General features: G+C 44.3%; 1 protein-coding gene across 2 annotated transcripts in view; it reads right to left on the bottom strand.

Annotated features, from left to right (window-relative positions):
* SEPHS1 (selenophosphate synthetase 1) overlaps window positions 1-12,176 on the bottom strand; it is a 31,273-nt gene extending 19,097 nt beyond the window's left edge. The window contains exons 1-4 of one of the 2 annotated variants that reach the window (XM_079993713.1): window positions 12,094-12,176; window positions 9,214-9,482; window positions 2,382-2,485; window positions 652-759 (exon numbers count right to left, since the gene is read on the bottom strand). In XM_079993713.1, the coding sequence (XP_079849839.1) occupies window positions 652-759; window positions 2,382-2,485; window positions 9,214-9,406 (405 nt within the window). In that variant the 5' untranslated portion in view covers window positions 9,407-9,482; window positions 12,094-12,176. Of the gene's footprint in view, window positions 1-651; window positions 760-2,381; window positions 2,486-9,213; window positions 9,483-10,956; window positions 11,222-12,093 lie in introns of those variants that run through there. The other variant, XM_079993714.1, reaches the window with a different exon arrangement.
* Between the last annotated feature and the right edge of the window lie 1,070 nt (window positions 12,177-13,246).

The following is a 13,246-nucleotide window of genomic DNA, read 5'->3' as shown; positions in this document are numbered from 1 at the left end:
TGGTACAAGTTATGCCAAGCAAAAAAGCACCCCTCCCACACATTGTGCCATTCAATAATGAGATGAAAATGCAAAACAAAGATTGGGCAAGTAGATATCCCACATTTGTGAGTTCCAGATTAAACAGAAGTTATATATTGCTTGATATTATGCACTCGCCAAAGTGTTGTGTGAGAAAAAACATTCCAACTACCTTGCTGTACCCCAATAGTGGTATGAACCGCAAAAGCCTGTGTGCATGTTTTAGTCTGACTACAAAAATAGTCTGGTCTCACCTTGCCCTGGTAATTGCAGACTGGCCCAGTTCACACAACACTCAGCCAACCTCTGATCTCCCCTAGGCTTGCTTACTCTTTTAAAATGGGAAGGGGAGAACCGTGTGTCCCGCCTTGAACTCCTTGGAGGAAAAGGTGGCATATAAATGTAATTCTCTCTTTTTTCTTTGAGCATGAATCATAACGGAAGCTGGGAAAAAAATGTTTTGGTTATCCTAGGATAACTGATAGATGTTCAACAACAAACATGGGATTCTCTTGTGGATGCTTGGAATAAAGGTTGCATTGTTCTCTATGAAAGCTGGTGTTCATTTTCAGGGACACAACGCAATATGTTAGCATGATGCATTCCTATAGCAGTATTTACAGTACTTACCCTATCTGTCATTTTATTACTTATTCCAAGCAGCATCAACATGTTGTCACACTCAGTGACTCCCATAGCATAAAGATCACTAAGAACATTGGCACAGGCTATACGTCCCTAAAAATACAAAAAAAATTATTGAATTTACAAAACATCATCAATTCATGTGTTGCTTTACAAAATAAGATAGGGGGAAAAGATACATTCTTCTCCCAAACTTTTCAACAATGGAAAGGAAGGCAGAGATAATGAACTAAAGATTTTTATTCTCTGTTTCAAAGGGAACATTTTTTTTTACAACTATATTAAAACATGCTTCTAGTGTACTGTATTGCCAATAATGTCCAGAATTCTGTAATATATGTGGCACCACCTCCAGGCAGAAATATACATTTGCAGTCAGGTCTACTACAATTAGAATTCCTTTGTTTTAATAAACATTTTAATACTGCATTGGTGAATGATTATCTATTTCTTCCTTTAAGAGACACAGCAGACAGCTCTGGAAGATATTTAACCAGTGTCAACATTTCAGAGTTAGGCTGAAGTGGCAAATTGTCAATGTATCAGAGTTAAGTGAAAGTGGCCAGTGGTCCCCTCCTCCTCCCTTTTAAAAGAATATGGCAATTGCTCACAAACCAGGACTTTTAAACTGTCCCAGGCATAGCTGGACACAAATTGCTTGTTACTGGTAATTTTCAAGTTACACACATCTGCAAAAAACCTAGCCCCCACAAAGCAGAACAGAACACATGAAACCTTGTCTGCAATATAAAGAAACAACAGGCATGTGTGACACATAACTGCACATACAGTTGGAGTTTCATTTGATGTCAGCATCCAGCAGTTTCCATTATCAGCAAGATATAGGTAAAGGTAAAGGTACCCCTACCCGTACGGGCCAGTCTTGACAGACTCTGGGGTTGTGCGCCCATCTCACTTAAGAGGCCAGGGGCCAGCGCTGTCCGGAGACACTTCCGGGTCACGTGGCCAGCGTGACATCGCTGCTCTGGCCAGAGCCAGAGCCGCACACGGAAACGCCGTTTACCTTCCCGCTGGTAAGCGGTCCCTATTTATCTACTTGCACCCGGAGGTGCTTTCGAACTGCTAGGTTGGCAGGCGCTGGGACCGAGCAGCGGGAGCGCACCCCGCCGCAGGGATTCGAACCGCCGACCTTTCGATCGGCAAGCCCTAGGCACTGAGGCTTTAACCCACAGCGCCACCTGCGTCCCATCAGCAAGATATAATGATATTCATTTAAATGATATTCAATTAAAAAGCAACTCGTCTTTTCAGTAATAGGAACAGCTGTAGCACAAACACCATACACGCTTGTGATTGTACCTGCAGTTATATTCCATATGTATATACTGATTCTTTGGATTGCAGCACCCAGTTGCAGACTTCATACTTGCTATTCTGAATGTGTTTGTATCAATACAGTAGGTTGGAGTACCTTGGGCAATAAATTTCATGGAGAGCAGGTATTTAGTTAAGAGTCCAAGAGTGATCCTAATACAGTACAGTTCTGATTCAAAGTATCCCAAGACAACTGGAGTACAAAGCTCAGATCTAGAGCTCTGCCTCTAACAGGAGAAAAACTTCACAAAACTGGCAGGTTAACTGTCCAATCACAACAGAGAAAGTCTAGAACAGCCCAAAACAATGCTCACCAATCACAATTTAGGTAGCTAACAGGCACCTTTCCCCCGCCCCATACATATGTTTAGGCAACTCACCATCATATAAGGATCATCCACAATAGGATAAATGTAATCTGTTGTCTGGACCAAAGACAGACCTCCATGTCTTAAAGGAATAACACAAGTGTCCATTCCAATTCCTGTAAAGACAGTGGCAGTTAATTACCAATTAAAAAAAGTCATTTCCTTGGATTTCTCAAAGTATATTCTATCCTTGCCCACCCCACTCACCCAAAGACTCCTTACACACCAATGAAATTCAAAAGGAAGCAACAGCTAGTGAGATTTGGGGAGATACATCAGTCTGTTTCTCCTCATTAAACATCAGCCCGACAACCCTAGTCTTTAAAACAGGGGTCAGCAATGTTTTTTGAGGCCGGTCCAGTCCACTCACCAGCAGACCTCTCGGGTGGGCCGGAGCATGCACGCCCGTGTGTGCGCTCAAGCTATTTCCAGTGCACTTCTGGGGTGGAGGAGCGCCCGTGTGCATACACTATTTCCAGCATTCTTCTGACCCAGAAGTCTGTCACCATGGCGAGAAAAAAAAATGGTGCTGTGGAAAAAAAAGCACAGAATCCCCATGCCGATCCACAGAACAGCCGTGGGCCGGTTCCAGGAAGCTCATGGGCTAGAACCGGACCATGGGCCTTAGGTTGCTGACCTCTGCTTTAAAACATGTCTGCCTACAGAAAACAACTGACAGACACACAAGCTGATTAGGACAAAATAATGATAGCAGATCTGCACATTAGCCAGCAGCCATTCATGAGGTTCAGTCTCCTCCTGTGGTGTGCAGCCTTATGAAAACTGCCTGACCATCCAATTGCTGCAGAACCTAAGAGCTTTTTACCATCTCTCTTGCAATACAGCGGCCTTCTCTGACGGAAAAGAACCTGGTAGATGAAAAGCTGCCATCTATACTTTTGATTTAACAAAGGGAGGGAGGGAGAGAGCGAGAGAGCAATGTGCGCTGCATGAGATTGGCCCTTTGAATTTAGACATTAAGAGCTTTCATAAAAACTTGTAGTTGAACTTGTAGTCAGGATCAAATGACATGAGTACTCTGGTACTTCCTTGGCTTCAACCATATAATTTAGGGTGAATCTCCCACAGAACTTATAGATTCCCCCATGACCTCCAAGATTAAGCACTCTCAATATGCATTTATTAGACCCTTGATTAGCAAATAGTTTTATAAGAAGACCACTTTGAAGCAATGGAAATGGGAGGTAGTAGACCAAGTCTCCTGCTCTGTTCAGAAAGGTTTTCCATACATCTCTCAGCTTTAAAGACCAAATGATACCAGCACTTGGGACCTCTTTCTAACCCCTATGTTCCATTTTCCCCTTGATCTTTCTTAAAGCTTAGAGATACTTTTGCAGTGTTCTGAGCAAAAGAGTATTTTCAGATTGCCATCCACTGGGCTCACAAACAAGTTTATGGCAAGATTTGATAGACTGATCATCTGTTCTGGGAAGGAGGAAAACAGGGTAATTTTTGTTATACTGTATTTATAATTTGTTGAAAATCAAAATTTCTATAAAATTTCACAGAAATGCACAATGCCACACACAAATCAGGTTCTGCTGTACAGTGGTGCCCCGCAAGACGAACGCCTCGCAAGACGGAAAACCTGCTAGACGAAAGGGTTTTCCGTTTTGGAGGTGCTTCGCAAAACGAATTTCCTATGGGCTTGCTTCGCAAGACGAAAATGTCTTGCGAGTTCCTGCGGGTTTTTTTCCCTTCCCCCCCTTTTTCTAAGCCGCTAAGCAGCTTATCTGCTTATCCGCTAAAAGCCGCTAATCCGCTAAGCCGTCAATGGGCTTGCTTCGCAAGACGAAAAAACCGCTAGACGAAGAGACTCGCGGAACGGATTAATTTCGTCTTGCGAGGCACCACTGTACCTACACCATGAATGGGGTACTTGGTGCCACACACTCCCAGCTTAACTCTCTTTGTAGACCAAAGGAGCAGTGGCACAAAGATATGCCTGACTCCTCACCCAAGTCATAGCAACACAGCACTGTAGGAGCTGGAAGGGTCCCCAGGGTAATCAAGTCTGACTCCCTGCAATGACTTATGGCCATTCCAGTTCATAGCTAGGAGGGAAATTTGTCAACAACTATGCTATTTTTTCTGGCCAGTACCACTCTTTGGCTTGCCTCATCATGCCCTGCTTGCAGCAGAGTAACAGAACAAAGTGCATCAAGCCAAGCATTCTGCTTCTGCAATAGTGAGATCAGGCGTTCGAAGAAAACCCACAAGCATGAAGGTAATATCTCTCTCCTGCTGCTGAAACTGAGATTAAGCAACATAATCCTTAGGAATATAGTGGTACCTCCAGTTACGAACTTAATGTATTCCGGAGGTCCATTCTTAACCCGAAACCGTTCTTAACATGAGGCACACTTTCGCTAATGGGGCCTCCCGCTGCCGCCGTGTGACTTCCGCTCGCAAAGTTTGCAAGCAGGAGCATCTACTTCCGGGCTAACGGAGCTCGTTAACTGAAGCGTTCATAAGGAGTACGGTATGTAACCCGAGGTTCCACTGTACTTTGTATTCCTTTATTCAGCACATAAACCATGACCATCCAAATAATCCACCAGCAACACATGGACGGCTATGGATTGTCCTTCTAACATTACCTATGAACTGGAAAAAGAAATATGATACGATACCAAAAAAAGTAAAACAACAGACAAGCAAACAACAATATGTCTGTGTTGATTACCTGACATGTTTAGGGAGGGTTAACAGGTTCTTGTTACTCTTCTTCATGTCAAAAATGCAATGTACAAGTACAATACTTTGGAATCCAAGGTATGCAATATATGCTTGCATTTTGGAAAATCATGATTTAAAAAACAACAATATATTGCTATAGATTCAGGTAGGTAGCCGTGTTGGTCTGATGCAGCAGAAATAAAATAAAATAAAAAATTGTCCAGTAGCACCTTAGAGACCAACTAAGTTTGTTCTTGGTATGAGCTTTCGTGTGCATGCACACTTCTTCAGATACTATGAAGAAGTGTGCATGCACATGAAAACTCATACCAAGAACAAACTTAGTTGGTCTCTAAGGTGCTACTGGACAATTTTTTTATTTTTTAATATATTGCTATATAACCCATGACTAAAAATCATGAGTTTAACTATTCTAGTAATCATCACATCTTGCAGCATCAAATTTCATAAATTAATTGTGCACTGTGTAAAGTATCTTCTATGCTGAATCTCCTAAAGATCAGTTTCACCGAATGGCCCCAAATTCTATTATTATGTCAGGGTTCTCAGTGAGCTGTCCACCTCAATACAAATATCTCTTTCCTGATTGGTTACTACTAGTTCATATCCCATCAGTGTGCATGTAAATGTAGGAGTTTTTGTTCCAGTGTGCAAAACTTTACAGTTATTTATACTGAACTGCATTTGCCATTTGGCTGCTCCTTCACCCAATTTGGAGACACTCTCTTGATTTCGTCCATCCTTGGTCACCTCACTGCTCATGCCTAACCCAAGATCATTTATGAACACGCAAAAAAGAATCAGTTTCAATATAGATCCTTGGGGAACCAAGTTATGTGCTCCCCTTGTGAAAACTATATTCATTCCTGTGGTCTACTTTCTCTTTTTTAGCCAGTTACAAATTCGTAAGATACCGGCCCTCTAATCCCATTGTGCCAAATTTACTTAAATTCCTTCAACAAAGGCTTTTATCAATAGCTTTTCAAACATTCAAGTATACATAGATTACTGGATCACTCTTATCCACATACCTGTTGACACTCTCAAAGAACTCTAAAACATGAGGTGCTTTCTTAGTAAGAAGCAAGGCTTGGAATGCCTGAGTGATCCAGCCATGTAAAGTATTGAATGCCCCCCCCCAAACCTATTTGGGAGGGGGTGGGATAAGGGGTTTGTTTTGTTTTTATTATGTATTTTGTGTAAAAACACAAAATCTTATATTTTATGCTGTGAACAACCCTGAGATCTACAGATGAAGTGTGTTATAAAAATTTAATAAATAACAACAACAACAACAACAACTGGCCTCTGAGCATTCTGTGTGGTGGTAGCAGTAGTAAGTGCACCAGCGAAGTAGGAAAGAATAGTACAGGCTTGGTACAATGTGGAACTATTTGTAGGCCTTCCTTTCAGCATCACTCACGATAGGGTGGGTTCGGGGGGGGGGGGGAATCAAGAAGTGAGCAGGGGCCAGTTGTACCCCAGACGCTGCCAGTTGGCCATTGCTACAACAGGATTATGGCTATAGTCCAGTTAACCCAAAGGAAAATGTGATATTTGTTGATTCAAATCATTAGCTTTCCAAATTTGCTTTTGCATGTATACTTAAATCTCAGTCAATGAAAATGTTGGTGCTCCCATTCTGGAATGTATCACATAACACGACCATGTTCTGAAAATTAAAAAGTGAAATACTCAGGAACCAAAGATTAAAAAGAATATAAAACGTACTCTTTGGCAGAAAAAGCACACATTTTTGTTTTTGTAGTCTACCTTCCTTTTTTCACCAACTTAGAAGCATTATGAGGAGCTGCAGAAGGGGGTCATACTACATGGAAGTGAAGCATGAAACACAAGTCACAGGGCCCTCTCTAGATCTGAGCTGCAAAATGGGGCTAGGACTTGTTTTGGCCATGCAGTTCCAAAGCACTCTGAGCACCTCAGAAATGGTGAGCCAAGCTGATAAGTCGCCAACCCCCCTCCTTTCATCCTGGAGCTGTAGTAGTAGTCTGAGGCTTGTAATTATGCCACAACACACTTGTCGACTTTGTGGGGAAACCAGTCTTTAAAAATCAAGAAAGAAATGGTCATGTGGAAGAGGTGGATGAATTTGGGTACATTAACGTTAGACCAGTTGATAAACGAAGAGAATGAATTTTATACATATTCCATCTTAAGAGACAAATACAGATTACCTACAAATTCTCACTGGCAATATCTCCAGACAAAACACTTGCTAACCACCATCTACAGACCAGGAGCTTTTACAGCCTCAGAGACCCCAGAAATATTGAAGCAGCTGATTAATTCTTACACAACAACAAAAACGGCCATCAACATATATAAATATTTGTTATCAGCAAACCATTTTGATATACAGGTATTGAGGGAGGGTTGGAATAAAGAATTAGAGATATCCATTTCAACCACACAGTGGGAAACTGTTTTAACTGGTATAACAAGGGTGTCTCTGGATCTTAAATTGAGGCTCACACAACAAAAAATAATATTTAGAATATACTGGAGCCCATTACGTTTGTTTAAAAGAAGGGCTGTTAGAGATACAATAGGGATAATGCTTCTCTAAAACATATGTTTTTTCACTGTCCTACATTGAAAGGTTTTTAGCAGAAGGTAACAAACCATCAACAGAAATGTATGGAACAACCTTACATTAACAGAGCAAAATATCCTATTGAATTATATACCCAGCACATGGAACCTTACAAAAGGACTATTTGAGTGGACTCTCCATGCCCTTACCACAGAAAAAGACTGATGGCGGGGAAATGTGGCTCCCTTCTACGAGTGGATTGAAGACTTGTACAAACTCGCAACATACAAACGCAGACTTGCCACTGTAATAAGAATTTTAAGGTCTTACATATGTAATAAATGTTCATAAATGTACCAAGAAAAATGTACAAACCACATGTCTGAAGCAGCACAGGAAGACAGCCCTGAAACGCTTCAGGTTACAGACTCCACTAACCCAGAAATAGTGCTTAAGGTTAAGAACTTTGCTTCAGGATGAGAACAGAAATCATGCTCCGGTGGCGCAGCAGCAGCAGGAGGCCCCATTAGCTAAAGTGGTGCTTCAGGTTAAGAACAGTTTCAGGTTAAGAACAGACCTCCAGAACGAATTAAGTACGTAACCAGAGGTACCACTGTACTGTAATAGGTTAAGATCTGGTGAAGTACAATAACAACCTAGGTAAAATACAGTGGTACCTCGGTTTTCAAACATAATCCGTTCTGGAAGACCATATGAGTTCCAAAACATTCAAAAACTCAAAACAGAAGCCTCAAAATGGAAAACTCAATATGGAAGCCACATTTCTGGTTCAACTTCTGAGACGAGTTTGAAAACCAAAGCATTTACTTCCGGGTTTACAGCATTCGAGTTCCCGAAATGTTCGTCAAGGGAGATGTTCGGAAACCGAGGTACCACTGTATATAGTTTTGGGTCCCCCTTCCCCCCCTTGTTTTCCCTTCTACACAGGTTGTTTCTCTTTCTTGTTTGTGTCTCACCATGTCTGGTGCACATATTTATGTACTTTTTGAACTTTCAATAAAGATTTTTAAAATAAATAAATGGCACAACACCATAATTATTCTGGAGTTACAGGATAAGAATCAGTAATAGTCTTGATTTTATTTTTTAAATTATGCTCTGCCTTCACTCACATACCTCTAAGGGAAGTTATATACAAAACTTAAAGAATAAGAATAAATGTAAAAACCCTTTAAACAACTTGTATTTCACAGTTTGAGCATCTCTGCTTCAAGTTTTACTTGTGTTTCTGTTTTTTAATTAATGTGTTATAATTTTCATTCTTTTGTACTGTATTTTAATGTTGCTGCTGTTGTTTTGCATTGGAAGCAGCCCAGAAAATTTGTCATGGGGCAACTGTGATGGGGTGACTATACAGATGCAGTAAATAAATACACCATTAACTAATATCTGACTGGTCAGAATTGACCAAACATTTTTGATTGGTGAAATAACCAACCTTGTTGTTGGTGAAATAAACAACCTTGTACACACACACAGTACAATATTTTTCCTTATTCTCCAACACATGATACAACCATTAAATATCATTGAAGAACTACTGCTTACCCAATCTAGGCATAACAGCTCCCAAAAACTGTTCATCTTCCTGGAAGTGATTTTCTTGTAGAGATTCAAGCAATTTCTGTAAAATGTCCTGAGGCACTTTACAGCCAGTGCCTTTAAGTTCAGTGAATCTTGTTAGCCGAAAGCTCTTGTCAAGTTCATAACTTTCTGGGTTAAAGGACTCCCGGACAGACATGATTCTCACACAATAAGTACCAGAAGCTTTTTCTCTTCTTCAAGATATTTGTTGGTATGCTTTCGTGGTAATTATCCTAGTTTGCAGAAAGAAGTATTAATACAATATAGACTTTCTCAGCTTGTTATGCAGAATAGTTTTATATCTATCTATCTATCTATCTATCTATCTATCTTTTCCCTTCTATCTAAAATTCTGAGCTGCAACCATACATTGCAAGAACAGACACCTCCTTCACTAAGGCTACCAGCTCTTGACATTTTTTTAAAAATAGGCAACATTCATTTTTGCATATAAAGCCCCTGCACAATTACTTTCTTGCAAGTTCTGTAGCAGGGGATGGATCTAAAACTACCCACCCTCCTTAGGTCACTTTGACAAGTAGCAAGGGAACATCTACCATGGTTGAATTCAATTTATGTCTCTAATGACATGCCAAACATGAGTTTGGAAGTGCTGTGCCGAGCCAACTGGACCGAATTCAGTGCATAATAGTAGCATATATGTGATCTTGCTACAGGCTTAAAGAAAACCAGGTCTTTAAAGTTCGGCTATGTTTATAGCAAATTGACCTGTGTACGCAGCCCAAGATGTCCCACTTTGCTCCACCCTTAGGTGCATACACTCCAACATTTCCCAAGAAGAAATTGGGACATCCCCCCACACCATCCTGCTGCTGCTGCCTGCTCACCCTCCCCACTGTTGTCTAAGCGTCCACCTGCTGCCACACAGAGAAGGGCCACTGACAATACTTCCAGAAGTGGCGCCATTCTTCCAGAAGCTGTGGCCCACCTCGTATGTGTGTGGCAAGTGGTGGCCAGCGAAGGTGCGGAACCAAGACAGCATGAAACAAAAAGACACACATACTTTGATTCTGCACTCTTCGGGTCACCCAGGGAAAAAATTGGACATTTGTGTGGTATGCAGTGGAGGAGATAAACATTGGCTGGATCTAGACACATCAAGAAAGTGATTCAGTTAAACCTGCTGTAAACTTCATAAAGGGAAAGTCTGCTAGTGAAAGATGGGACTCCACAGTGTCATAGTGTTATAATGCATATAAAGCATTTTTTCTTTACTAATGTAGCTGAGTTCATTATGTCTGAAACACAGTCCAAGCAAAGTTAAGCACCCATGACACTACGAAACTGAAACAGTAACATCAACAAATCAGTTTCAGTGGGAACTGTGCCCATGGTATTTAATAGGCAGTAAAAAGTTACGGATTCCTCTACATTTCCTATTAACAATTGAACTTTAACACACAAAACAGTAGCTTTCTCCTCATTCTGTTCCCCCAAACAGGTGTCAATCTCCTGAAGCAGGGCTGGGGAACCTGTGGCCCTCCAGATGTTGGTGGACAACAAACTTCCACAATCCCTGGCCCGCTAGTTGGGGTTGTTGGGAGTCCAACAATGCTGGGGGAGAAGGCATAGGGAGCTCCCCACCCATCCTATAAATCATTGTTTGAATGACAGATGCCTATTTTCCCCATGGAAAGCTAAGCCTTATAAGCCATACAAAGAGTCGGGAGTACTTAATGCAGCTACCTATATAATTAAAAGCTGCAACATTCTGAATCTTGACTGAACCTTTTTTTCTGTTTTCTGAAATGAGGAAAGAAGACTGCAGAGCTGTCCCAAACAACTACAGTGTTCCCAACACCATACTTTATCCACTTTAGAACAATTTCTTGCAAGTTTGTTTTGTAACTTTGGGAACACACGAGTTAGAATTAAAGTGCTGCATGAAGTCTGTCCAGAGTTGCACCGGAAAAGACCAAGCTCCCAGTTTCCATTAGTTCAAAAATCAACACTGCTCCGAGAATTTAACCTTTGCTTCACCGTAGATCTGGCAAACGAGCACAGCTGGTAAAGCAGGGGACTCAGTCTGAGGGTCGTGGGTTCAAGCCCCACGTTGAGCAAGAGACTCCTGCCCGCCAGGGCTCGCGCAGGGGACTCTGCCCCCTTCCGAGATTCTGCGCGGGGACATCAGACCTTGTAGGCCGACACGCCTATCCGGAAGGAAACCCGGCCACGTGCGGAAAGGGCTGGCAACCATGCCTGGCCCGGGGAGCCCAGAGGGCGACTCTGCCCCCCCCCGCCCCCAGCCCAGCCTTCGCGACGGGCCGCTTCCCGCCTCCCTCTCTGCCCGAAGCGGCGCCTTGGCGAGCAGAAGCGGGGGGGCCTCTGGGAAGGCCCCCCCCCGCCATGCGCCTCGAGAGGGGGCAGTTGGAAGAAGTGGAGCGGGAGGCGACCCTTAACCCTTTGGCGGGTGGCTTTCAAGGAACTTCGGAGGCGGGAAGCGAAGGCAGCGGGCTGGGGGGCGCCGGGGGGGCTTCTCCGAAGGGAAGGGAGGCGACTGGCGCTCCACGCGGCCGGCGGGCCAGACAGCGCGGCCCCCTCTTTCTCCTCTCAGGGAAAAATGTCGGCGGGTGGAAAGTTTAACCCCTTCCCCGCCCTCGCGCAGCTCCCCGCCTCCGCTCTGGCCCACAGCGGCCCCAAGCCAGCCGCCGCCGCCGCCCGCCCGCCCGCCCGGCCCTCTCGGCCTCCGCCGCCGCCGCCGCGCCCCTCCGGCCGGCGGAGCGGCCTCTCCTTCCTGCGCAGCCCCTGCAGCTTGGCGGCGGCGGCGGCTGAGGGCAGGGCCGCGTTCCCCTTTAAGCCCGCCCGCCCAGGCCGCCCTCTTACCGCGTCTCCCCGGCTGCTCCTCGCTCGCCCGCCCGCCCGCCCGCCGCCCGCGAACGGGACTCCCCTCCGCCGCCGCCGCCGCCGCCTCCTCGGCCCCCAGCCCAGCCAGCCAGTCCCACAATGCACCGGGCGTCTGGCCGGCCCGGCTCGCGCGCTCGCTCGCTCTCCGGCAGGGCAGACGACTCCGCCGCGGCAGCGAGAGGGTTAAGCCACCCCCCTTTTCCCGCGTTTCCTCTCGGCTCCTTCAACGGCCGCTCCGGCCCCGCCCGCCAGGGACCCGGAGGGAGGGGCCAGCAGCCCGCGCCGCTACCTGCCTTTAAGGGGAGGGGCCTGGCGCTCCGCCTGCGGAGGGGGAGGGGGAGGGGGAGGGGAGGCAGGCCCCGCCCCTCGGCCCGAGAGGGGCTGCCCCTCCCGAGAGGGCGAGGGGCTCTGGGGAGGAAGGGCCTTGTGGGCAGGGGGCGTATTGCCTGTCTCTCCCCCCCCCCTTTCCCAAGGATGCCTCTCTCCAGCCTCACTGTGGACAGACATTAAAGTCCTGTATATTCTCCAAAGGCACCCCGAGAGCAAGGGCTGTACATCTGTGAGGTGTATCTGGAGAGGTAGGGATGCCATTGGTTCTCTTTGAGCACTGCAGACTAGGTGTGTCTTAGAATCTTGGGCAAAGCTTTTAAATCGCCTCTGAACATGGGCAAAGTGTATAATATACAATATATACTATAATGTCAAAAAAATGCATGTATAATTTCTATGCATTCTGAAGATATGTTCTTTGTATTACTAGAAGATATTGAAATAATGTTTCATCTCCATTAGATGCTAATGTATGGGGTGTGTGCATGTAAAATGTATTTTGCATGAGGACCCGCAAAGCATGGACGCAAGATGAGTTGCTGCTAGTGGGACTGATTCCCCCCCCCCCTTCAGTTGTGGATTTATTGAGCAATAACTTGGAGTGACTACTGTTTTACTTTCCTCACAAACTGCTTCAAAATTCCTTTTACAATGTTTTATCCCAGTTGCAGAACAAAAAGAAACTTAATTTAAGATATTTTACTCATAAGAGAAACCAGTTTATATAAAATAAAATTATGGAAATGTTGGAAAAGGTCTAAAGACATATTTTACTTTCTCTCTTTCCTTAGGCTGTTGGTTT

Source organism: Podarcis cretensis, assembly GCF_951804945.1.
Source record: "Podarcis cretensis genome assembly, chromosome: 10".
In the NCBI taxonomy this organism is placed as follows: Eukaryota; Metazoa; Chordata; class Lepidosauria; order Squamata; family Lacertidae; genus Podarcis; species Podarcis cretensis.
Note: the sequence above shows the minus strand (reverse complement) of the source record. Positions and strands in the feature narration are given on the sequence as shown.